The sequence below is a fragment of the Natator depressus genome, chromosome 7 (assembly GCF_965152275.1).
Source record: "Natator depressus isolate rNatDep1 chromosome 7, rNatDep2.hap1, whole genome shotgun sequence".
Lineage (NCBI taxonomy): Eukaryota > Metazoa > Chordata > Testudines > Cheloniidae > Natator > Natator depressus.
This window is the reverse complement of record NC_134240.1, coordinates 30,246,022-30,271,177: the sequence shown is the minus strand read 5'-3', so window position 1 is coordinate 30,271,177 and position 25,156 is coordinate 30,246,022. Positions and strand designations below refer to the sequence as shown.

The 25,156-nt window shown below is 50.5% G+C and overlaps 2 protein-coding genes across 2 annotated transcripts; both read left to right on the top strand.

Annotated features, from left to right (window-relative positions):
* The first annotated feature begins 289 nt into the window (after positions 1 to 289).
* Positions 290 to 14,578, top strand: TSGA10IP (testis specific 10 interacting protein). Its single transcript, XM_074959735.1, has 8 exons — positions 290 to 436; positions 858 to 1,039; positions 1,655 to 2,349; positions 2,613 to 2,817; positions 3,306 to 3,473; positions 13,477 to 13,576; positions 13,948 to 14,114; positions 14,511 to 14,578. The coding sequence occupies exons 1-7, from the start codon at positions 290 to 292 to the stop codon at positions 14,107 to 14,109; spliced, it is 1,659 nt and encodes a 552-aa protein (XP_074815836.1). The 3' UTR covers positions 14,110 to 14,114; positions 14,511 to 14,578.
* A 1,856-nt stretch (positions 14,579 to 16,434) lies between these two features.
* On the top strand, positions 16,435 to 19,090 carry LOC141991439 (N-acetyllactosaminide beta-1,3-N-acetylglucosaminyltransferase 2-like). The gene is made up of 2 exons (XM_074959734.1): positions 16,435 to 16,743; positions 17,168 to 19,090. The coding sequence occupies exon 2, from the start codon at positions 17,185 to 17,187 to the stop codon at positions 18,373 to 18,375; it is 1,191 nt and encodes a 396-aa protein (XP_074815835.1). The 5' UTR covers positions 16,435 to 16,743; positions 17,168 to 17,184; the 3' UTR covers positions 18,376 to 19,090.
* The last annotated feature ends 6,066 nt before the right edge of the window (positions 19,091 to 25,156 follow it).

Below are 25,156 nucleotides of genomic sequence, written 5' to 3'. Positions count from 1 at the left end.
AGGAGTCCTGACTCCCAGTCCCCTCAACTCACTAGATTACCTGCCGCTCCCAGAATAGTGAACAGAACCCAGGAGTCCTGCCTCTCAGCTGGGATCCCTGAACTCCCCTCAATCCCATCTCTGCTGGGGCCCATACAAGTATCACATCTGTCCCACCCCCATCACAGTTACTACGGTGACTATATGGAGGGGGCAGGGCCTCACTCTGGAACCCCCCACCCTTGCCATGTTCTGGAACCGGGTTAGTCACCGCAGTAACAGATGGGGGCGGGGCAATCAGGTAGGCACCATGCTGGGGGCCCACCAGCGCTCCATGTTCACCAACGCCTGCATCAGCCCCTCCTTGGACCCCAGCGACCGGGCACCTGGCACCCTCTACCAGAAGAAGGGAAGGGTGCACCTGCTAGGGCTGCTCTCAGGTTCTCGTCCCCAAGAGGTAACTCCCGGTACCCCTCTTCCCCACTGTGTACTGGCTTCCCCCACTCTTGGGGGACCCAACATCTAAACTCTAACTTCATCGTCCTGCTGTTGGGAACTCCCCCAAGGGGCAAACACCAGGGGAAAATTGTTGGGTTGGGTTTAGTTTTCTCAGGGTCTCCTTAACTGGCGCATCTCTCTTTCCTTCACTATCCTGGGTAGGTGTTTGTAGAGAGACACCACTGGCTAAGGAGCAAGGGAGTGGGAGTCAGGACACTCTACTACCAGCTTTGGGAGGAGTGGGGGCTAGCGGACTAGGGAGCTTTGAGCCAGGACCTCCTAAAGGGGAAAGGCCCCATGTCCCATTCCCTGCCGCCCTGAGCCAGCCAGTCTCCCTGGGGAAAAGCTGGGTCCCTCCTGCCTTTGCTCTGCGGTTTCAGGAGGAGGTTTTCAATTCTGGTGACGGAATCGTGGTCTTGATGAGGAAAGGGAAGAGGAAGGGGTCACCCAGAGGCCCCCCCTCAGGGAGAAGAGACAGCCTAGCCCCACATTGCAAGATGCAGGAGCCATGTGTGAGTGACACCTCTGACGGAGACCAGGACTCAGCCCCATCTGCAGGGAGGTGAGTAGGTTGAATGGGATCCTTATGGCCATTGGGACAAACTCATCCTTGCTGCAGCTCCACGGAGATTATATTAGTAGCACCTGGGTGTGCCGACTGAGATCAGCACCTGTTTAGGGGAAGGTGCTGCACAGATCCCAAGACCAGGGCCACAGTTGTGCCGGGCGCTGCACAGACCCTGATCAATATCAGGGCTCCTATTCTGGTGAGTGCTGCACAGACCCCCCCCCATCCCAGATCAGGGGCCCTCACTGTCCCAGGTGCTGCACAGACCCTGACCAAGACTGGGGCTCCCACTGCACTGGACACTGCTCAGACACACAGTGAGAGACAGTCCCAGCTCCAAAGAGCTCACAGTCTAAACAGACAAAGGGAGGGGAGTGTGCTCTACTGGGTTAGAGTGGGGAGGGAGTGGCTAGGAGTCTGTTGCCAGCTCAGAGGGACAGTATATGATATCCCCTGTAGATGGACCCATTGGTCTCGTCTAGAGTGGCATGGTAGGGATGGTGATACTAGACTAGATGAGCCCTTTAGATCTGATCTGGGGGCTACCAGGTTAGATGGCCCCGTTGCTCTTACCTTACACTTATCATCTCCTCTCCTTCCCACCACCAGGCAGAGAGACGTTCCTGAGGACACCCTTTTCTCCAAGCCAGCTCCCTCCTGCACCCCTGATCCCTTGCCCCACAGTCCCCGCCCCTCCTTCCCCTTCCAGTGGATGTGGGAGGAATTCTCACTCAACGGTCGCGCCCTCCTCCCAGCCCCTTCCCTGGACAAGGCCAAGAAGGGGGAGCTCCGCAGAGCCCCCAACAACTCCCCCCGTGAGAGTGTCCGCCCAACGGTGATAGGTTTGCAGGGGCGTGTAGACCAGCGGGCTGGCAGCTCACAGAGGCGCAGCAGCGCTGAGCGGGGCAGGATCAAGCAAGCACCCCATCCCTCCCCCAGCACCCTCTCCTCACTGTATTGGAAGATGGAGGCCCGGAGCGAGGCCCGCAAACGCCAGCTCCAGGAAGAGCGGAGGCACTGGCTCCAGCTAGCTCAACAGCTGTTGAGTCTGGAAGAGGCTGTGTCCTCCCCAGCCTGGGAGGCGGTCACCTCCGCCCAGCAGCTCCGGGCCAGGCTGAGAGCTGAGGCCCTGTGCCTGGCCACAGAGCCCCAGGACCCAAGCCCCAGGGGGCACAGAAGGAAGGGCAGGGGGCTGGCCCCCAAAGACAAGACCCAGTTCCAGCCCATCATCAACCAGACCATCCCTGATTTTGAGACACTTCACAAGAAGTTCCAGGAGCAGCTGGAGAAGAGGAAAGTGAGAGGTGAGCCAAAGAGATGGATGCAATTGCTTTTGGGGTAGGGTGAGGAAGCCGCTCATACAGAACCCCTTGCCTGGTACTGAGAGGGAGCTGCCTCTGAGGTGGGGCTGTTTATACAGGAATCCCTGGGGTGGGGCACAGGGGCTGTTTATACAGAGACCCCTCCCTTAGTGCTGAGATGCAGCTGCTTCTGGGGTGGGGCAGTGCAGCTGATGGGGGAGGGGTTCTGGGACCCTCCATTAATGCTTTCTGTGTCCCCCTCTTAGCCAAGCTGACCATCTGCAAACCCTTCCACCTCCATACGGCCAGCAGCTCTCAGCACCAGCCTGGGGACGAGCTTAGAGACTGGGAGCAGCAACAGCTGCGCCAGCTCTGGAGCTTCCACTGTGGGTCCCAGTCCTGCTCAGAGTTTGACCCCCTGGCCTCGGTGCCACCCACCAGGGCCTCTGACAAACGGCAGGAGGCCACCAGGTATGGACAGTGCCCTTCAATCCATTCCCAGCTAAACCAGTCCTGGCCTCCCCACCCCCCTCCATCTCTGCTGCAGCCCCTCTGCTATTCCATCCCTAGCTCTGCTAGTACCCCTCAATCCTGACCAAGAGCGAGGGTGGCCACTCACACGTTCCCAGAATACTGAACATTCCAGTGCTACTGGAAATCGCATGAGCACTCCTCCACCAGTGTCACACGAGGGACACCATTTTGAAGAGCATGCCGGATGGGGGACTAATGTTAGAAAGGCAGGACTGTCTGTCTTAAAAGCAGACAACTGGCCTGCCTACCTAAAGCCCCCTGCTATCCCAGCCCTGGGTTCCAGCCCCCTCTGCCCCCAGCTCTGCCCCTCAATCCTGACCCGCAGCCCCCTGCTATCCCAGCCAGGGATTCCCCCCAGCCAGGGGACCTGGAACAATTTTTATAGATGCCACCTGGCTGAGCCTTCTCCTTTGCTCCTGGTGCAGGCTATTGCTGTTGGAGTGGGAGCGGCGGGAGCAGCAGGAGAAGAGGCGAGCAGAGCAGCGCCGGGTCAAGCAGCAGCAGGTGCAGAGGGAAGTGGCCAAGTGCCTGGCAGCCTACAGTCCCCCGGGCAGCTTGGCCCAGACCACGCAAAGGAAGAGGGAAGAGCTGAGGTAAGGGAGAGAGAAAGAAGGGAGTAGCCTGGTGTGAGAGAGAGAGGAGTGTGGAAACCACCACATGGTGCTGCTGGTGCCTCTCTATCCCAACCCTCAGCCCCCTGCTAGCCCAGCCGCAAGCTCTGCCGGCACCCCTTAAATCTGACCCATGGCTCCTTACCCTCTCTTATAGGAATTAATTGTCAGTAGATAGGGCAGAGGACGGGTGCTCAGAACACCTGGGTTCTGTTCCTACCTCTACCATTGTACTTCAGCAAGTCCCTTTTTCCACTCTGGACCTCAGTTTGCTCTCTGCCCCTTGTCTGTTTCGAATGGGAGCTCGCTGGGGCAGGGACTGGCTCTCACTGGGAGGCTGTCTACAGTGCACTTAGCAGGTGTGATTGCTGAACATGCAGAAATACCTGAACTACCTTTGATCCAGGTAGCATGCTAACAATAGCTGTGTAGCCGTGGCAGCACAGATTAGCAGCCAAGTACAATCCCACCCAGAACCCTGCGTATGTTTGTACTCCGGTAGCTAGCCTGTTCCACCATCTGTGGGGCCATGACTGCACTTCTATTTTTAGCATGCTAGCTGGATTACAGCTAGCTCAGGAATGGCTACATATTCTGCAGTCACACTTCCCAGTTGCATAGTAGACAGACCCTGTGTGTCTGTGCAATACCTGGTATAACAGGGACCACGATCTTGGTCAGGGCCTCTAGATACCAATACACCTAATAATAACGATCTAGAGAGCACTTTTACTTATGTGTATCTTTTCTCACATAAGTGGCCTTCTTGAAATCAGTGGGCTTGATAAAATACTAATAATTAATTGTAATAATTGTTCATAATATAGATACACAATAATTACATATTGATTATAATCAATAATGATTTAAAAGAATGTATTAACAAATTTAATAAAAATGTATGGTTATTGACAGTGATCAATATGAAATCAACATGCATAATTATCAGTGGTAGCCTATAGTAATTCAGTAATAAATAATATTGATTTATTTTAATGTAACGCTATTAATGGTGATCAATATTAATTTAATTGTTTCGCAACAGTTCGTAGTAATGTAGTTCATTTTAAACATGAATGATTACTAGAAATTTAGTGTTAAATTTAGTGTTCCTGTCATTGTAGCAAATCTACCTCTCTGAGAGGTGGTGGCTAGGTCAGTGGAAGAGTTCTTCCATCGAACTAGTGTTGTCTCCACTGGGGGTTCAGTCGGCTTAACTTCGTCACTCAGGGGTGTGGATTTTTCACACCCCTGAGCGACGTAGCTTTGTCTGCTGTAGTCCAGCCCTAAGTCTACAGAAGCACTCTTGTATCAGTATAGTTGCGTCTACACCAGAAGCGTTGCTGGCACAGCTATGTCAGCCACGGAGTGTGAGGTTTTTCGCACTCCTAGTCAACACAGCTACGACGGCAAAACTTTGTAGTGTAAAGTAAGCCACACACGCACATGTGGTCCATGCCTAACCAAAACCATCTGCCCACAATGTTCCAATCCCTGGGCAAGCCTTTGTTGTACTGGGAGTGGTGCTTTACTGTCTCTCACTGCTATCTTAAATAAAGGGCAGCAGCCACCCTCACCAGCCTCAATGACATTTCACACACACACCCCACACACTAATATTCAATTATTAATTCATCACAGTGTTCACTCCGCTTGTGTGTTACATCCTTTCCCCCATCCTGTGTCTGTCTGATCTATGTAGACTGTAAACTTTTCTGGGCAGGGACCATCTGCTACTTTGTGTTAGATGAGTGCTTTGCAAAATGGGGTCCGACCTTGGCTGGACCTTAGGCACTGCCATAATAAACGATTATTATTATTATTATTAATAATAACAACAATACTATTAATACTAATGAATAATAACAACATTAATTACTTGCCACTAGTATTTATTAATTGTTAATAGTGATATTAACCCGGTGTCTATCAATGATCATTATTAACATAATATTTATGAACCATAGAAATTAATATTTTACCATTCATAATAGAGTAGTAATATTTAGTATTTATGAATGATCAATATTTAATATTAACACTAAAAATTAATATTGTACTCTATGACTGGAGAATTGCTAATATAGTTCCTATTATTAAGAAAGGGAAAAAGAAACTATAGGACTGTTAGTTTGACCTCAATTATATGCAAGGTCTTGGAACAAATTTTGAAAGAGAAAAGTAGTTAAGGACATAGAGGTGAATGGTCATTGGGATAAAATACAACATGGCTTAGAAAAGGTAGAAAATACCAGACCAATCTGATCTTCTTTGAGAAGATAACTGATCTTTTAGACAAAGGAAATTCAGTAGAGCTAATCTACCTGGATTTCAGTAAGGCATTTGATACAGTTTCACATGGGAAATTATTAATTAAATTGGAGAAGATGAAGATTAATATGAGAATTGAAAGGTGGATAAGGAGCTGCTTAAAGGGGAGTCTACATCAGGTCATACTGAAAGGTGAACTGTCAGGCTGGAGGGAAGTTACTAGTGGATTTCCCCAGGGATGAGTCTTGGGACCAGTCTTATTTAAAATTATTACTGACTGTGGCACAAAAAGTGAGAGTGTGCTAACAAAATTTGCATATGACACAAATTTGGGAGGTATTGCCGAAACCAAGGAGGACCGGAATATCAGACAAAAAGATCTGGATGACCTTGTAGACTGGAGTAATAGAAAAGGGATGAAATTTAATTGTGCAAAGTGCAAGGTCATGCATTTAGGGACTAACAACAAGATTTTTTGCTATAAACTAGGGATTTATCAGTTGGAAGTGACAGAGGCAGGGCCGGATTAACCTTTTGTGGGCCTGGCGCCAAACATATTTGTGGGCCCCCATTGAGGCAATGGAGCATGGCGCTGGGAGGTCACTCCCCAGACCGAGGGACCAGCCAGGGGCATGGCATGGCAGGGGTGGCCCTGCTCTGCCCAGCCCAGTGCAAGGGCACTATTTATGAACTGGCAGTTGCCAGACTCACAGTGGCCCTGTGGTGCCAGCATGCCCCTTCCCCTCGGGGGTGAGCCCAAGCCACGCCACAGAGCCCCCCGCCCAACACCCCCCCGACTCCCTATGACCAGAGTCCCCCCGGACCCACTATGCCCAGTGCCCCTCACAGACCTCCCCCAGAAATGCACAGCGCTCTGCACGACACCACCCCTGCCCAGCACTCCCCTGCCCACAGTCCCAGCACAACTGCCCAGCACCCTCCACAGAACCCCCACTCCCTATTGCCCCAACACACACATCTTCCCCCCCCCCTCACAGCCCAGCACCTGTCCCCCAACTCAGATTCCCCAGAGACCCACTCCCCCATGCCCTGCCTCCCGGCTGCACTCACCGGCCCTGCTGGGAGCGGACTGTGTCTGCTGGGCTGAGCCGGCAGCGCAGCCAGGGCTGGTCCCGGGGCCGGGAATCACTCTGTCCCTTCAGGAGTGGTGCGATCAGCCAGGCCAAGGCCTGCCCCAGCCGGGCTCCCTCAAGACGCACTTGCCTGGAGGGGCCCAGCCAAGCCCCCACACTGTCCACCCCCTTCCGCCCCGAGGCGGAGACTGGCCAGGCTCCTGCACCAGCCCCAGGCAGCTCAGCTCCGGCGATACAGGCGGGGCCCCACTGGCCTAGAGCCAGAGATGCACTGGGGTCCTGCCAGGGGGCAGAGAAGAGCAGGGGGGTGGGGCCAGGGGACGTAGAGGAGTGGTTGGCCGGCCAGCCGGCGGGCAGGCTGAGAGGAGCAAGTAGGGGGCGGGGAGGGAGCCAGCAGGCAGGTGGGGTCTTGGGGTGCAGTGCAAGCGGAGCAGGCCAGGGCCCCTTCTGAGCATGGGCCCAGCTCCATGGAGCCACTGGCGCCATTGTAAACCTGGCACTGGACAGAGGAGGAGAAAAATCCTGGGTATATTGGTTGATCCCAGGATGACTATGAGCTATCAGTGTGATGCGGTCGTGAAACAGGCTAATGCAATCCTAGGAAGCATCAGACTAGATATTTCCAGTAGAGACAGGAAAGTGTTAGTACCATTATACAAAGCACTGGTGCTACCTCATCTGGAATACTGTGTGCAATTCTGGTCTCCCATGTTGAAGAAAGATTAATTCAAACTGGAACAAGTACGGAGACGGGCTACTAGGATGAGCCAAAGAATGGAAAACCTACATTATGAGAGGGAAATCAAAGACCTTGGCTTGTTTAGCCTAACCAAAAGAAGGCCGAGGGAGATATGATTGCTCTCTACAAATACATCAGAGGGATAAATACCAGGGAGGGAGAAGAGTTATTTAAGTTAAGCACCAATGTGGACACAAGAACAAATGGATGTAAACTGACCATCAACAAGTTTAGGCTGAAATTAGGTGAAGGTTTCTAACCATCAGAGGAGTTTGTTTGTCAGAGGGTGGAGATGGATGGCAGGGGAGAGATCACTTATGTTCTTATGAGTGAAGCTCTGGATCAGCCTTCCCAGGGGAGCAGTGGGGACAAAGTATCTAACTGGCTTCAAGACTGAGCTTGATAATTTTATGGAAGGGATGGTATGATGGGACTGCCTACAATGGCATGTGGCCCATCTGTGACTGCCAGTAGCAAAAATCCCCAACGGCTGGAGATGAGACACTCGAAGGGGAGAGCTCAGAGTTAGTACAGAGAATTCTTTCCCAGGTATCTGCTTGGCGAGTCTTGCCCATTTACTCAGGGTCTAACTGATTGCCATATTTGGGGTTGGAAAGGAATTTCCCCCCGGGTCAGATTGGCAAAGACCTTGGGTGGTTTTCACCTTCCTCTGCAGCGTGGGGCATAGTTCACTTGCAGGTTTAAACTAGTTGAAATGGTGAATTCTCTGTACTTGAAGTCTCTAAACCATGATTTGAGGACTTCAGTAACTCAACCAGAGATTAAGCATCTATTACAGGAGTGAGGTTCTGTGGCCTGCCATGTGCAGGAGGTCAGACTAGATGATCACGATGGTCCCTTCTGACCTTAAAATCTGTGAGTCTATAATTATTAATATAGATATTTAGTATTTATGAATATGTATCTTAATTTAATATTAACTGCTTTAGTGAATATATTCATATTCTTGATAGTGATATTATTTATGAGTATAAATCATGATTCATATAATATTTTTAAACATAGTCGCTAATATTAATTTATTGTTTGCTGTGTTTTGTAGCCATGTTGATCTCAGGATATGAGAGAGACAAGCTGGGTGAGGTAACCAACAGAATTTGGTCCATTAAAAAATATCACATCACCTAGCTTGTCTCTCTCAGTATTAATTTAGTAATGGTTAATAGTGATATTAACTTAGTATTCAGGAACTACTGATATTTTAACATTTATTAACAATAGTAATTTATATTTAGTAATTAGTAGTGGTGAGTAATATTTAGTATTTATGAATGATCAACATTAATTTAATATTTATTAACATGACAATATATTTTAGTATTCAGTGCATACTCTTGGGTAGAGTACTGGACTGGGACTTAGGAGACCTGAGTTCTATTCATGGCTCTGCAAGTGGCCTGCTGGGTGACCTTGAGGAAGCCACTTCACCTTTCTGTGCCTCAGTTTCTCCATCTGTAAAATGGGGATAACGATACTGACCTCCTTTATAAAGCACCCTGAGATCTACTGCTGAAAAGTACTATAGAAGAGCTAAGTATCTATTTGTATTCTCCTTCGCTTTGTCCCATCACTCAGGGTCAGCAGTTCTTGTCCTTCATCTCCAAGCGTTCTCGTCAAGTGGGTCTTCCAAGCTGACAAAAACCTTTTTATGTCCTCCTTCAGCATCTCTAACCATCTTTTTCTAGGTCTTCCTTGTGGTCTTTGTCCTGTGACTAGTAGTTCTTGTCTCTGGCTACTATATCCCACATCTCGTCGTCTCACATGACCCAGCCATCTCAGCTGATACTCCCTCAGCTTTTCTGTGATGGTGGCTACCTGCATCATGGCTTCTACTGTTTCACTGCATAGCCTATTAGCTCTCATCTTACCCAGTGTCCACTTGTAATAAGTTTGGATATTTCCCCCAAAATCTTGTTAGTATTGTCACCGTTGGTTTGGTCGTTGTCTTACCTCCATAGAATCCTTAAATCTCAGGCTAACTTCCCTATCCACAAGCCTCCACCACTTTATCCGTTGTCCCACAACTCATCTTCTGTCTTTTAATAGTAACTAATATTTAGTATTTATGAATTATTGATATTAATTTAGTATTTATGAACAGTACTAAACAATATTTTGATATCTTAAAAGAGAATAATATTAATTTGTAGTTATGGATATCAATCAATATTAATTTAATATTTGTTAAAAACATTAAGAACATAAGAACGGCCATACTGGGTCAGACCAGAGGTCCATCTAGCCCAGTATCCTGTCTTCTGAAAGTAGTCAATCCCAGGTGCCCCAGAGGGAATGAACAGAACAGGTAATCATCAAATGATCCATCCCCTGTCGCCCATTCCCAGCTTCTGGCAAACAAAGGCTACGGATACCATCCCTGCCCATCCTGGCTAATAGTCATTGATGGACCTGTCCTCCATTAACTTATCTAGTTCTTTTTAGAATCCTGTTATAGTCTTGGCCTTCACAACATCCTCTGGCAAAGAGTTCCACAGGTTGACTGCGTTGTGTGAAGAAATACTTCCTTTTGTTTGTTTTAATCCTGCTGCCTTATGAGAAGGAGTAAATAACACTTCCTTATTTATTTTCTCCACACCAGTCATGATTTTATAGGTCTCTTTCATATCTCCCCTTAGTCGTCGCTTTTCCAAGCTGAAAAGTCCCAGTCTTATTAATCTCTCCTCATATGGAAGCTGTTCCATACCCCTAATCATTTTTGTTGCCCTTTTCTGCACCTTTTCCAATTCCAATATATCTTTGTTGAAATGGGGCGACCACATTTATACACAATATTCAAGATGTGGGCGTACCATGAATTTATATAGAAGCAATATGGTATTTTCTGTCTTGTTATCTATCCCTTTCTTAATGGTTCCCAACATTCTGTTAGCTTTTTTGACGGCTGCTGCATATTGAGTGGATGTTTTCAGAGAACTATTCACAATGACTCCAAGATCTCTTTCTTGAGTGGTAACAGCTAATTTAGACCCCACCATTTTATATGTATAGTTGGGATTATGTTTTCCAGTGTGCATTACTTTGCATATATCAACATTGAATTTCATCTGCCATTTTGTTGTCCAGTCACTCAGTTTTGTTAGATCCCTTTGTAACTCTTCACAGTCTGCTTTGGACTTAACTATCTTGAGTAGTTTTGTATCATCTGCAAATTTTGCCACTTCACTGTTTACCCCTTTTTCCAGATCATTTATGAATATGTTGAATGGGACTGGGCCCAGTACAGACCCCTGGGGGACCCCACTATTTACCTCTCTCCATTCTGAAAACTGACTGTTTATTCCTACCCTTTGTTTCCTATCTTTTAACCAGTTAATGATCCATGGGGGACCTTCCCTCTTATCCCATGACAGTTTATTTTGCTTAAGAGCGTTTGGTGAGGGACCTCGTCAAAGGCTTTCTGAAAATCTAAGTGCACTATATCCACTGGACCCCCCTTGTCCACATGCTTGTTGATCCCCTCAAAGAATTCTAATAGATTGGTGAGGCATGATTTCCCTTTACAAAAACCATGTTGACTCTTCCCCAACAAATTATGTTAATCTATGTGTCTGACAATTCTGTTCTTTACTATAGTTTTCCCGGTACTGAAGTCCGGCTTACCGGCCTTGTAATTGCCGGGGTCACCTCTGGATCCCTTTTTAAAAATTGGTGTTGCATTAGCTATCCTCCAGTCATTTGGTACAGAAGCTGATTTAAATGATAGGTTACATACCACAGTTAGTAGTTCTGCAATTTCATATTTGAGTTTCTTCAGAGCTCTTGGGTGAATACTATCTGGTCCTTAATTTATCAATTTGTTCTAAAACCTCCTCTAATGACACCTTAATCTGGGACAATTCCTCAGATTTGTCACCTAAAAAGAATGGCTCAGGTTTGGGTATCTCCCTCACATCTTCAGCCGTGAAGACCGATCCAAAGAATTCATTTAGTTTCTCCACAATGGCCTTCTCGTCCTTGAGTACTCCTTTAGCATTAATATTAATTGAATAATTTATAATAGTGATTAATATTTTAGTATTAATGATTATCAATAGTATTTAATCTTTGTTATATAATATAGATATATTAATTATTAATAACAGTGATCAGTAGCTATTTAGTATTTATTATTGTTGTTAACCACTAGGTGTCGCTGGTTCCCCACACAATCCTGTTCCTATTCTGGCTGGGTCTTAGGGTGAATGGGACCCAAAAGTGTGTGGGGGTGTGTGTGTAAAAATTAGGAGTTAAAAAAACACACATACAAAAACACACATACAAAAACCAAGAGTGAGAGACTGTCAGCATGGAAACATCTGGTAAAGATACACCCTGGCTATGCTGACACGCATCACAAATGCACCCCGATAACCAGACTCCCCCAACACACCACCACTCAGACATCTGCTACACTCAGACACCCCAGCTACACCCAGACACACTATCTCCCCGCCGACACCCAGACGTGCCGACTTCCACAACAACACCTCTCATCCCCCCGCCCCCCCGCAATACTCAGACACAACACCACCTAAACATCAGCCTAATACATGGACACCCAGACAGTCTGACACCTCCCTCTGTTATCCTCCCTTGACACCCCAACACCCAGACACACTGATTTCCGCATTGACAACCAGAGACACTGACACACACACATTCTGACACCGCCCAGTTCCAGACAAACAGACACCCCTCTCCAATACCTCCGCACACACTAACTCCCAGACACTTTGATCACCACCAACGTCCAGGCATACCAACATTCAGATTCTCTCCTAACACACTGACACCCAGACACCCCAACACCCCTCGACATCCAGGCGGCCTGACACACACACCCCAACATCCAGACACACTGACTTCCACACTCACGACACCCCCCAACACACACACCCTGAACACCCTGCCACACGAACATGCAGACACACTGACACCAAGACATAAACCCTACATACAGACATATCCCCCCACAATGCCCAGACACACACATACTACACACAACTACACCTACACAGACACAAACACACTTGGATACACATCCACACTTAGGGTGACCAGATGACAAGAACAAAATATCGGGACACATGGCGGGGTAGCCACAGGCTTACCCCCCCATCAGGGCCGGCTCTAGGCTTTTTGCCGCCCCAAGCAACAACAACAACAACAACAACAAAAAGCCGGAGTGCCACCAAAGCAAAATATTGGGACAAATGGGGCAAACAACTATATATCGGGACAGTCCCGATTTTATCGGGACGTCTGGTCACCCTATCCACACTCTACACACCACATGGACACCAACAGTGACACACACAAAGACCCCTGAGGCCTCCTGGGCCCAGACATTGCAGCGAGTGCTGGGCTGAAACTGGGGAGCCATGTGACTGGGGCAAGTGTTAAATGACCTAAGTGAAAAGGGAAGATTTGAGATAAGCTTGATAGGCATATTTCAGATTCAAATCCAAACCCAAAGATTCTGCAGGATCACCCAGCGCCCCCACCGTCACCCAGGCCCTATAGAGCCTCCAGATCTCTCATACCCTATAGATCTCCCACAATTTCCCAGACTTCACAGAGCCTCTTGCATCTCCCAGCCCCAATGGCTCAGCTCCTATATATCCCCTGGTTCTCCCAGACCCTATAGTTCCTACTGGACCAGATCCTAAAGGACCTAAAGCCCAGGTGTTGGGATTGGGGGATCCGTTCTGGTGGGCGGTAATAGTCCCCCAATGCAGCCAATGCCCTGGGGCAGAGGATCCAGTAGATCCCTGAGCATCCTTGTGAATGGGCACTGAAGGAGGGGCAGTGATTGAGGGTGGGATTCTCTGCAGTCACCCTCTCTGTGCTGTTGCTCTAGGAGGCTGGAGCAGCAGCGCATGGCAGAGTATGATGCCCAGCTGCGGGAGATCCAAGAGAGGGTGGAGAGCCGGCCCTACCTCTTTGAGCGTGTCATGCAGGTGAGAGAGGAGTGGGGGCTAGTGGGTTAGAGCAGGGGAAGGAGGCTGGGAGTCAGGACTCCTGGGTTTCATCTCTGGCTCTGGGAGGGGAGTGGGGTCTAATGGTTAGAGAAGGGGGAACTGGCACCCAGGACTCCTCAGTTCTATCTTGAGATCTGGGAGGGGAGTCTAGTGGTTAGAACAAGGAGGCTGGGAGCCAGGATGCCTGGGTTCTATTCCTGGTTCTGAACTCCCCCATTGCTCTCTTGGCTATAGGAGATCCCCACTAGCTCAGCTAGGAGAGGTTTGAGTGTGGGCAGTGGGGTGGGCAGTCTGAGCCCAGCTCTGTTCTGTGTGTGATGCGAATGATGTCCCTGCCTCTCGCCCCACAGACCAACGCCCGCTTGGCTGTGGAGCGGCGCTTCTCCCAGGTGCTGGCAGCGCTGGGCATCGATGAGGGGCTGCTGTGGAGACATTCAGGGCGCCTGGCCAAGGGCAACACTGCCAGGACAGCCGGAAGAGCCACACAGAGGCGGTCACGGAGCATCTCCTAGACCAGGTGCTGGATATCCCCCATGGATCCCGCTGTCCTGGGCCCTATACATCCCCCTGTCCCTATAGATCCGTGCTGGATCCCTCTGCCCCAGGTCTGATAGCGTCTCCCTGGATTCCACAGCTCTGAGCCCTATAGATCTCACTGCCTTGGATTCTATAGCTCACCATCTGACTGTCCCAGCCCCAAGCACTATGGATCACCTGGATGCTGGGTACTCCAGGCTCTATAGATCCAGCTGGATCTTCCATTTTCCTTTGTCCAGGGTCGATAGCTCTCCCAGCACAGGGCCTTCTGAACCTCCTGGGTCATCCAGCCCTCGCAGGACTCCTAGGTTGTATTCCCACCTCTGGGAGGGGAGGGGGAATCTAGTGGTTCCTTTGGTTCATGCCCTGCTAACAGGTTGCAGCTGAACAAGAGGCTAGAGTCTCCTCTGGACGCTCTGGACACCGCCTGAAAATAACCCCGGCTGGAACGGAGAAGGGTCACATACAGCTCCCTGCATTAGAGACGCAAAGTACCAGCAAATAAATGAGTCTTTGAGAGCAGAGTTTGCTTTTTTCTTACTGGGATTACTGCACCAAATCGAGCAGGGGGCGTGCTGAGCCGGAAACCGAGACAGCCAGGACTCCTGTGTTCTATGCCTGGCTTTGGAAGGAGGATGTGGCCCAGTAGTTAGAGGAGGGCAGGAAGCTGGGAGTTATTATTATTATTGTTATTTTTATTACTATTTTTATTTTATTGTTATTTAGTATCAGCTAGAGGCCTTGGCTGAGATGGGGGCCCTTGTAGTGCTGGGTGCTGCACAGACCTTGACTGAGATTTGGGCCCCCGTTGTGCGGTCCGCTGCATAGACCCCCCCAAGTGAGATTGGGGCCCCCACTTTACCAGGCAATGCACAGGCCCTGACCAAGGTTGTGGCCCCCATTATGCTGGATGCTGCATAGACCCCAACTGAGATTGGGTGCCCCATTTTGCCTGGCGCTGCGCAGACACAATGAGAGAGAGTCCCTGCCCCGATGAACTCACAGTCTATAGTTTTCAGGGTTAATGCCTCACTGAGAAGCGTGGAGCAGCTCCCCCTTTCTGGAGCAATCAGGCTCCGTGCAGACTCAGGCAGCTGTTGCTGCATTGGTAATACTGGGATTGTGGGGTGCTGTTCGGTGGCAACCATGGGATCATGGAAGGGATGGTGCCCTGGCAGATTAAATTAAAAACAGTAGGGGGATCGTGGGAAATCCATTTTAGGGACAGTAAAAACATCAAATATGTTGCCAGGGGGTTGGGAGCGCCCAAGTCCGGAGAGACAGAACCCTAGTATCATGGAGCACGGCTGAAGAAAACATGGCCTGGGGGAGGTAAGAGTACAGCCATGCTGCAACCACTGGGATGGGGCGAAGGAAACTGTCAGCCCTGGATTTCCCCTGTTGCCCCCAGCCCCAGATCCCCTCAACCCTGTATCCTCCTACAGCCCATGTTCCCCTCACTCTCCAGCCCTGAGTCCCCCACAACCTTAGATTCTCCCCTCCACTCCCCACAACCCCAGACACCCAACAGCCCTAGATTCTCTCTTTCTCTCCCCCACAGCCCAGCTCCCCTCACCTCCCCCCTCCACTTGAGACAGCCCTAGATCCCCCCTTCCCTGCAGGCTTCCTTGCCTCTCCCTACCTAGGCAGCTGCCTGCTTCCCAAGCCTCTGTTCAAGCTCGTCTAACATTTCTCTCCCCTCAACCCTACTTAGCTCTGTCTTTCCCTGGCTCCCCAGGGCTCCCCAGGGACTGACGTCTCTCTTCCCCCCCCCCCCCCCGAGTCCAGGTGAGAGGCATTGAATCTGGGGAACAAGGCTGGGAGTGGGAGAGCATCCAGATCCCGGGTCTTGGCTGGAGCACACCTGCCTCCCCGCTGATCGTTTAAAGAGCCCCAGCCCCGCTTGGACACAGGACTCCTGGGTTCTAGGCTCGGCTCTGGGAGAGGACTGGGGGCTAGTGGGTTAGAACAGGAGGGACTGTGAGTCAGGACTCCTGGGTTCTATTCCCAGGTCTGGGGGGGGTGGGGGGCTCGTGGGATAGAGCAGGAGGGACTGGGAACTAGGACCCCCCGCTGCCCTCCCTGTACCAAATGGGGGGTGAGAAGCAGCACTGGCGATAGGAACGAACGGCTAGAAACCGGTTTGTACTGACCCCACTGCTGCTGCGTGGCTCTCTGAGCTTAATGTCCCTCCCCTCCACCCTTATTCTCATTGCACTGTCCCAGTTGCTTCCTCCCCCCGCCTCCCGGACTCTGCACCTGCCTCAAGGTAAGAGCAGATCCTTGCCCCACCCACTGAAAGCTGAGACCAGCTCCTCTTCAGAAGGGACGATCAGCTCCCAGCTCTAGGGGCAAAGTGAGGTCTAGCAGCTAGAGCAGGGGGCTGGGAACCAGGACTCCTGGGTTCTATCCTGGCTCTGGAAGGGGAATAGAGACTAGTGGCTACAGCAGAGAGGCTCGAACCCCAAACTCTGTCACTGCTGCCCCTTCAATCTCCAGGCTTCCGGTTCCAGCTCTCTACTGGATATAAAGAGACAAACCCACGTGGGTGAAATGCTCTGAGAACTAAGTCAAGCAGAAGTGCCATGTAAATACCAAAAAGGGCAGAGGTGCGTGTATGGGGGTACCTGAAATACCTTGGGGGGGCTGAACGGGTGTGGGCGGGTAGCTGAATGGCCATGGATATCTGTCAGGGTTTGGGGGAGAGTAGATACCTGGAGGGGTTGTCAGGGTGCATGTGGGGGTACCTGAAACATGGGATTGTCTGTGTGGGGGTGCCTGATACATCCTGGGGGACTGTAAAGGTGTGTGTGCGTGTGCAGGGGGTAGTTGAATGGCCATTGGAGGCTGTTGGTGTGTGTGTGAGACAGGTACCTGGAAAGTCCTGCTGCACTGTGGGGTGTCTGTGGGAGGGGGTAGTTGATCAGGTGTTAGGGGTGTGTGGGGGGGGGTAGTTGAGCTGTGGGAGGCTGTTGGGGGTGTGTGGTGGTACAGGGAGGTGCCGTCTAACCCCTTCCCTTCCTTGCCCCACAGCACCCCCCATACACACCATGAAGCTCCGCTACATCAAAGCTTATGTCTGGCTCTCCTGCGTCTTTGTCGCCAATGTGATAGTCTACACTGTAGTGATGCTCTCAAGGAGGCCACTCGGTCTGCAGGCTTCAGGGAGATCAGCCTTCGTTGGGGGCCATTTGAGGCTGTGGCAGCACAGGGACCTCCATGGCCTTCCCCTCTGGAACTTGTTGATGCTCTACATGGACCAGCTGGACAACCCCATACTGAGGAATGCCACAGCCCAGTTCAACCTCACACTGCCAGGGACGTGTGGAGAGAGCTTCCATGAAGCCGCCCAGAGGTTGACAGATTTCTCCTCCTACCCCAGCCACCTCCAGGCTTTCGTCCTCTCCATGCACTGCAGGGACTACCCACTGCTAGTTGGGCCAGCAGATGATGAGGCCTGCCCAAATGGGACACAACTGCTGGTGGCTGTTAAGTCCCAGTTGGCCAACTTTGACCGACGTCAAGCCATCCGGCAGACATGGGGCCGAACTGGGCTGGTCAGGAATGTGACAGTGCAGACGCTCTTCCTGTTGGGCAGGCAAGGCTCAGGGGACGGGCATCCGGATCTGGAGGCACTTCTGGAGCTGGAGAGGCGGAAAAATAGCGATCTCCTGCTTTGGGACTTCCAGGATACCTTCTACAATCTCAGCCTAAAGGACATCCTGTTCCTAGGGTGGCTGCAGGGCCACTGCCCCAGCGTGGAGTTGATCTTCCTTGGGGGGGATGATGTCTTTCTTAGGGTGGACACCCTGGTGGCTTACGCTGGGAGCCTTGACGCTGTCACTCGCCAGGGCCTCTTTGCTGGCCATGTCATCCAGGATGCTGCCCCAGTCCATGACTGCAAACACAAGTACTATATCCCTGAGTCCTTCTATCAGGGCACCTACCCACCCTATGTGGGGGGTGGAGGGATCCTTTGCTCACGGGATGTGGCTGCCCGGCTCTACGAGGCTTCGTGCCACTTGCCCCTCTTCCCTATCAACAACATCTACCTGGGGATCTGCCTGAGAGAGCTGGCGCTGGTGCCACAGAACCACCCTGGTTTTTGGACCTTCAACATGAAGGCTGAGGGACGGGAGGACTTTTGTGCTTACAAGGAACTCATCCTGGTGGATCACAGGACACCCCAGGATATCATCCGGCTGTGGCGAGGCCTGCATGACCCTGCTTTGGCCTGCTAGGCCCCATGGTGGTGGCCATGTTGATTGTCTACTTTTCTTTGGTGGCCATCTGTTTTCTAGCTTTCCTTGGTGGACATCTTGGCTGACTGTTTGGCCAGTGTTCTTTGGAGGCTGTCTTTGCCTCCTGGAGGATATTTCCCCTACGCCTCCCTCATGCAGACACCAAGAACTGCTGCTACTCTGGAGGCTCGGCTCTGAATCCAAGGCTGCCATCTTAGTCCTTGACAGTTGGCTACAGTGCTGCTGCTTAGCCCATCAGGGACCACCCCACAGTGCCTCCTGCTGACTAAGCAGAGATTGAGTTCCTCGTGCAGACCAGATGCATCCCCAGCCTTCTCTGGATATGTTACTGCTGTTGCCATGCCTGTGGGATGAACGGCTCAGTAGGGGGCACTCTCTCCTCACAGTAAGTGCTCCCCCCTATGCCCCAGGGGGTTCTTTGCTGCAGGGAGCACGATGGGGGGGCTGTAGGGGGTGCTCTCCTGTCACAGTCAGTGCTGATCCCAGCATGGAACTAGGGGCTGTTGTACTTAAGTGGTGCATAGACTTAGCAGAGGGGTGAATCAGAGGGAGACAGCTGTCTCAGCTGTAAAATTTGGATTTAGACTATTGAGTTGCAACTAAAAGGGTCATTTTTAAATGCAGTTCATTGGTAACATGCAGAAATCCTCTCATTTTGTTCTTGGTTCCTCCTGCATTCAGAGAAGCAGGGCTTTGTACATTTCTTATAAATAAACAATATTGCATCAAAGAAATACCGGAGTATCAGCAATTTCTCCTCTTCACTGGAACATCCCCAGAGTCCTGAAATTTGACTAGCTGCTTGGGTCAAAAACACAACAGCACAAACTGTACATGGTGCTTCTCGCTGCAGGTAAAATGTGCTACACAAATAACTACAGCACTGTCCATGACTTGTGCTGGCTGCAATGTATTGCGTGTCTGTGTGTCGTCTCTGACCCAACTATTGCCTGATCTATGGCTGTTCTATAGCAACCCCAAAGATACAGTCCCTGACCATTGTAAGACACAGGAAGGCTGGCCTTGTCTTTAAGGCACAGAGCTGGGATCCAGGAGATCTTGCTTCCATTCCCAGCTCTGCTACAGCCTTCCTGTGTGACCTCGTGCAACTCCCTTCATCTCTCTGGGCTTCAGTTTACCCATCTACAAAGCAGGTCTAATAATCCTTCCTTTGTCTAGTTAGACTGTGAGCTCTTCAGGGCAGGGGCTGTCTCTCAGTGATTGTCTCGAGGCCTGACATGATGGGGGCCCTGAGTCAGGACTCCCGGTTTTTGTCCCTACTCCTGCCATTATGACCGTAGCCAGCTTGCTTCCTCTGTATGCCTCATTTTGCCTGTACCAAGGGTTAATTTATGAACAAGCTTTGAGCTTCCTTGGCAGCAAGAGGCCAGAGAAGGGGAGCGAGACAAGCAGCAGAGCCCTGGGCAGTCACAGGAATGTTATCTGATCATGCTGAGAGCTGCAATTTCACCCCCTAAGCTCCTGTTTACATCTCTCCCATTGCACTCTGGTTATGAACCAGCAAAGAAGTTGAGAGCAGCTCCTTCATACCTGGCCAGGAGCCAGGGTAATGCCATGAAATAACCCTCTGTGTAGCAGAAAAAAGAAGCTGAACTGGAAATACAAGATGAGGCGTCAAGGACCCTTGGGGAAATGCTATCTTCTCCCCCCCCCCCCCCCGCTGTGCCAGTGGAAGTGGGGTCTAGTGGTTAGAGAAGGGGAGGCTAGGGGTGATGGTCAGGACTCCTGGGTTCTAACCCCAGATCTGGGAAGGGAGTGGGGTCTAGTGGGCTAGAGCAATGGGGGGAGCTGGGGTTCAGGACTCTTGGGTTCTAACCCCAACTGTGGGAGGGGAGTAGGGTTTAGTATGTTAGAGCAGGGGTTCCCAAACCTTTTACTCAAGTGACCCACCAACTGCATTTTGTCTTTTTTTTTTTTTTTTTTTTTTTTTTAGCAACATGTGTAGGTCCAAATTCATGCCATCCCCCTCCCCAATCGTAGGTCAGCATTCTTCTCCTCCTCCTCCACGCTACACAGACAGGGAGGGGACCCACCACTTGCAGCAGCACCCTCTGGCCAGCACCACAACCCTAATCCCAGCTCAGTGCAGAGGGGAGGTTGCAGGGAAAGGGAGCTGGAGAGCAAGTCTGCTCTGCACTGACCCTGCAACAGCAGCTCCTGTCCCATGGTGCTGGGCCCAGTTCCCCAACCTGGTGCGTGGAGTTGCAGCACCACTCAGCTTTGGCCCAGAATGGCCAGAGCAGGGAGTTGGGCCCAGCCCTGCAGGACACTTTGGAGCTGCCTCTGTGGGGTGAGTGCAAGGCAGGCTCTCTTTCTAACCCCCTTACCCTGCTGGGACCTCCCATCCACACCAGGCCCATGACTCATCTACAACCTTCTCACAACCCACTGATTGGGACACTAGGTTAGTGCAGGGTATATGAGGTACCAGGACTTCTATTCCCAGCTGAGGGAGGAGTGGGGTCTAGCGGCAAGAACAGCTCAGGACTGGGAGTTAGGACTCCTGGGTTTTATTCTCAGCTCTGGGATAGGAGTGTGGTCTAGTGGCTAGAGAAGGGCAGGATGGGGATAGGGGGCTGACTGCCAGAACACCTGGATCCTCTGATTTGTCTTTGTCCCTGATTTTCTGTGTGATCTTGAGGCAAGTCTTTCTTAGTTATCTGGCCCCCATCATGATTGGATCTGCACCTCCCCATGCCTCAGTTTCCCTGTGGCATGGAGATGATATTTCCTTTTCTCCAAGGAGGCAGAATGTGATACAGTTACCTAATATCTGCACAGCCCTTGGGGCCTGCTGTATTCCTATTCCTCCTCTTGTCAGTTTTTCCAGCGGCTTAGCCCTTACTCCTATTAACTGCCACCTGGATCTACAGCTCTGCATTGCTGGCTCCATCTCCACCAGGATGCCAGCTCGTTGCATAGAAAGCCCCCTACCACACCCAAGAAAGAAGTATCTGCTTCTTTTTAGGGATCAGAATGATTTAAGAGGTAGCTAGGGGCTTATTTCAAATATTTATATAGGGCTGCTTTGGCTGACAGTATTTAAAGAAACAAACCAGGCCCTAAACTAAAATATTTATACTGGTTACTATCCTAAGGCTCAAGTGTAAGTAGCAGGGAGGCTGCAGAAATGTTACACCGGGCTAGGATTGTGTCAGTTTTCACAAGCTAAGATGGTGGTGACTCAGTAGGGGCACTCATTGGGGATGAACTGATTTCCCCCCTGTGATATGTCCCCTGATACAGAAGGGTGTATGGGGCATAGCATCCCTTCCACATAGGAGGGGAGGGAATGAATCTTCTCCCCACCACTCCCAATGGTATTTCCCCCTGTATAAACAGAAGGGTATATGGTTTTGTCAGGGTTCCGTCCCCACTCTGAACTCTGGGGTACAGTTGTGGGGACCCGCATGAAAGACCCCCCCCCCAAGCTTATTTCTACCAGCTTAGGTTAAAAACTTCCCCAAGGCACAAATTCTTCCTTGGACGATATTGTTGCTCCCACCAAGTGAGTTAGACAAAGATTCAGGAAAAGGACCACTTGGAGTTCCTGTTTCCCCAAAATATCCCCCTAAGTCCCTACACCCCTTTTCCTGGGGAGGCTTGAGAATAATATACCAACCAAATAGGTAAACAAGGTGAGCACAGACCAGACCCTTGGGTTTTTAGGACACTAAAAACCAATTAGGTTCTTAAAAGCAGAACTTTATAATAAAGAAAAAAGTAAAAGAAGCACCTCTGTAAAATCAGGATGGAAAGTAATTTTACAGGGTAATAAGATTTAAAACACAGAGGATTCCCCTCTAGGCAAAACTTCAAAGTTACAAAAAACAAGGAATAAACCTCCATCTTAGCACAGGGAAAATTCACAAGCCAAAACAAAAGATAATCTAATACATTTCCTTGCTTTACTTACAATTTTTGTAATTTTCGATGCTTATTTCAGGTAGGGCTTTAGGAGAGGTTTTTTTTTCTGCCTGGTCCCTCTCTCTGTCCCAAGACAGCACAACAGAGAGAGCACAAACAAAACCTCCCCCCACAGATTTGAAAGGATCTTCTTCCCTTATTGGTCCTTTTGGTCAGGTACCAACCAGGTTATTTGAGCGTCTTAACCCCTCACAGGTAAAGGAGGGATTTTATACTACCCGTAGCTGTATTGGGGGAGGTGTGTCATAACCAATCACAGACTGTGTTGGACAGCCTGCTCCACACTGGCTGTGATTTCTTCCTGGAGCTGTGTCAATGGAGTGGTATCCCTGTTTGGTCCGTCCTGGGGTGGCTGAGAACATCGGCGCGAAGCTAGTGCACAGCTCCTTGATCTGCTGTTGCTGCGTACGTCTGAGGGTCAATGAGAGGTTCACCTCTAAAACGCCGTCACTTTTTCCTTTGTAGTAGACACCTTCACGCCACTCAGCGTCATCTCCTCCCTGGGTTGTAAACTGACTAACCTTTAATTCTCTGGAATAAAAGGGCTTTAGAGAATTAAAATGGTACGCTTTAGGTTTGTGGTGGGGGATGCTATGAGATAGTTAACCGCTCCCAGGCGCTCTTAGACCGTAAATGGCCCGTCCCATGACGCTTCCATCTTATGGGCCTGGAGCACCTTCAAGACCATGACCTGGTCCCCTACTTTGAAGGAACGCTCTCTGGCATGTTTATCATACCAGGCCTTTTGCTCTTCCTGAGCATCTTTTTTCTCTAGCTAGGGCTAAAGAGTCTCAGAGGGTGTTTTGCAGGTTGTTTACAAAGTCCAGTATGTTAGTTCCTGGAGAAGGTGTAAACCCCTCTCATTGCGGCTTCACCAGCTGTAATGGCCCTTAACCTCGCAGCCACACACAAGTTCAAATGGTGAAAACCCTAAACTGGGATGTGGTACAGCCCTGTAGGCAAAGAGCAACTGCTGCAACACTAGGTCCCAATCATTGGAGTGCTCCCTTACACATGTATGTATCATGGCCCCCAAAGTTCCATTAAACTTCTCCACCAGGCCATTTGTTTGATGGTGGTAAGGGGTGGCAACCAAGTGGTTCACCCCATGAGCTTCCCACAGGCTTTTCATGGTCCCAGCCAGGAAATTAGTTCCCAAATCCGTAAGGATGTCAGAGAGCCAACCTACCCTGGCAAAAATGTCTGTTAATGCCTGGCACACACTTTTAGCCCTGGTGTTGCTTAGAGCTACTGCTTCCGGCCATCAGGTGGCAAAATCCATGAAAGTCAGTATGTACTGCTTTCCTCTGGGTGACTTTTTCAGGAAAGGACCCAGAACAGCCACAGCTACTCGCTGAAATGGAACCTCAATTATGGGAAAGCTGGAGAGGGGCTTTGACCTGGTCTTGGGGTTTTCCCACTCTTTGGCACACCTCACAAGACTAGACATAAGTAGGAACGTCCTTGCCCATTCCCTCCCAGTGGAAGGACTTCCCCAAACAGTCTTTGGTCCTGTTCACCCCAGCATGGCCACTAGGATGATCGTGGGCTAAGCTCAAGAGCTTTACCCAGTACTTAGTTGGAACTACCAACTCTTCTTTGAGCATGCCAGTCTTCCTGGTGCCCACCAGAAAGAGGTTCCTTGTACAAAGTCCTTTTTCTACAAAAAACTGGGATTGATTAGAATAGCTGAGAGGCGATGGGTTGCTCCGTGCTGCCGTCCAAGCTCCCTGGAGGCTTTCATCTGCTTCCTGCTTGGCCTGGAACTGTTCCCTTGATGCTGGAGACATCAGTTCCTCACGGGATTGTGGACTTGGTCCTTCTGGAAGTGATGCAGGTGATGGGGCTGGTTCTGTTGACTGTGAACCGCTCTTTGCTGGTGCACTATGGGGTATTTCAGGCCCCGGCTGAGCCTCTTGTGTCGGTTTATCTGCTGCTGCCAGGACAGGCTCGGTGGTGCCCTCTGGCGTTGGAGTTGTAGACGGGGTTGCAAGCACTGGACTCAGTGCTGGCTGCTCCGCCAATTCCGGTTCTGGTTCTGTCTCTGTGACTGGATCCACTACAGCTGTTGCAGTCATTGGCAGGGGATCTGGTTCTACCACCTCAGTTTGGGTCTCTGGTAACACAGACGGAGCCCTCGTAGAAGGCTCAGGGACAGAGCTAGGTGTGACAGCTCGCTTAGCCTGGCTGTGGGTGATTGTTCCCACCCTCTTGGCTAGCTTCACATGGTTGGCCAAGTCTTCCCCCAGCAGCATGGGAATGGGATAATCATCATAGACTGCAAAAGTCTACGTTCCTGACCAGCCCTTGAACTGGACAGGCAACTTGGCTGTAGGCAAGTTTAAAGAGTTGGACATGAAGGGTTGAATTGTCACTTGGGCCTCTGGGTTGATGAATTTGGGGTCCACTAAGGATTGGTGGATAGCTGACATCTGTGCTCCAGTGTCCCGCCATGTGATAACCTTCTTCCCGCCCACACTCAGAGTTTCCTTTCACTCTGAGGGTACCTGGGAGGGATCTGGGCTTGGGGACCTTTGGTGTGATTCCGGTGTAATGAACTGCAATCTATTGGGGTTCTTGGGGCAGTTGGCCTTTACATGCCCCAGCTCGTTACATTTAAAACATCGCCCAGCTGACTGGTCACTGGGGTGAGGTGGGTTGCTAGAGACTGGTGTGGTGGGAGGATAAGGTGTTTGGGGTTTCTTTGGGATGTAGGTGGGGCCTTGGGCTGCACCTGGTAGTAGGGTGTTGTTTCAGGTTGCCCCTTCTGATATCCGCTCCAACTGCTACTAGCTTTCTTCTTTTCCGTCAC

Bases quoted from the DNA above. Each gene is read 5' to 3' on its own strand.
- TSGA10IP (XM_074959735.1), top strand. From the start codon at position 290: ATGCTGGGGGCCCACCAGCGCTCCATGTTCACCAACGCCTGCATCAGC. The intron at 437-857 runs GTAACTCCCGGT...CTGCGGTTTCAG, and splicing joins CAGGTTCTCGTCCCCAAGAG to GAGGAGGTTTTCAATTCTGG. The intron at 2,350-2,612 runs GTGAGCCAAAGA...TCCCCCTCTTAG, and splicing joins GGAGAAGAGGAAAGTGAGAG to CCAAGCTGACCATCTGCAAA.
- LOC141991439 (XM_074959734.1), top strand. From the start codon at position 17,185: ATGAAGCTCCGCTACATCAAAGCTTATGTCTGGCTCTCCTGCGTCTTT.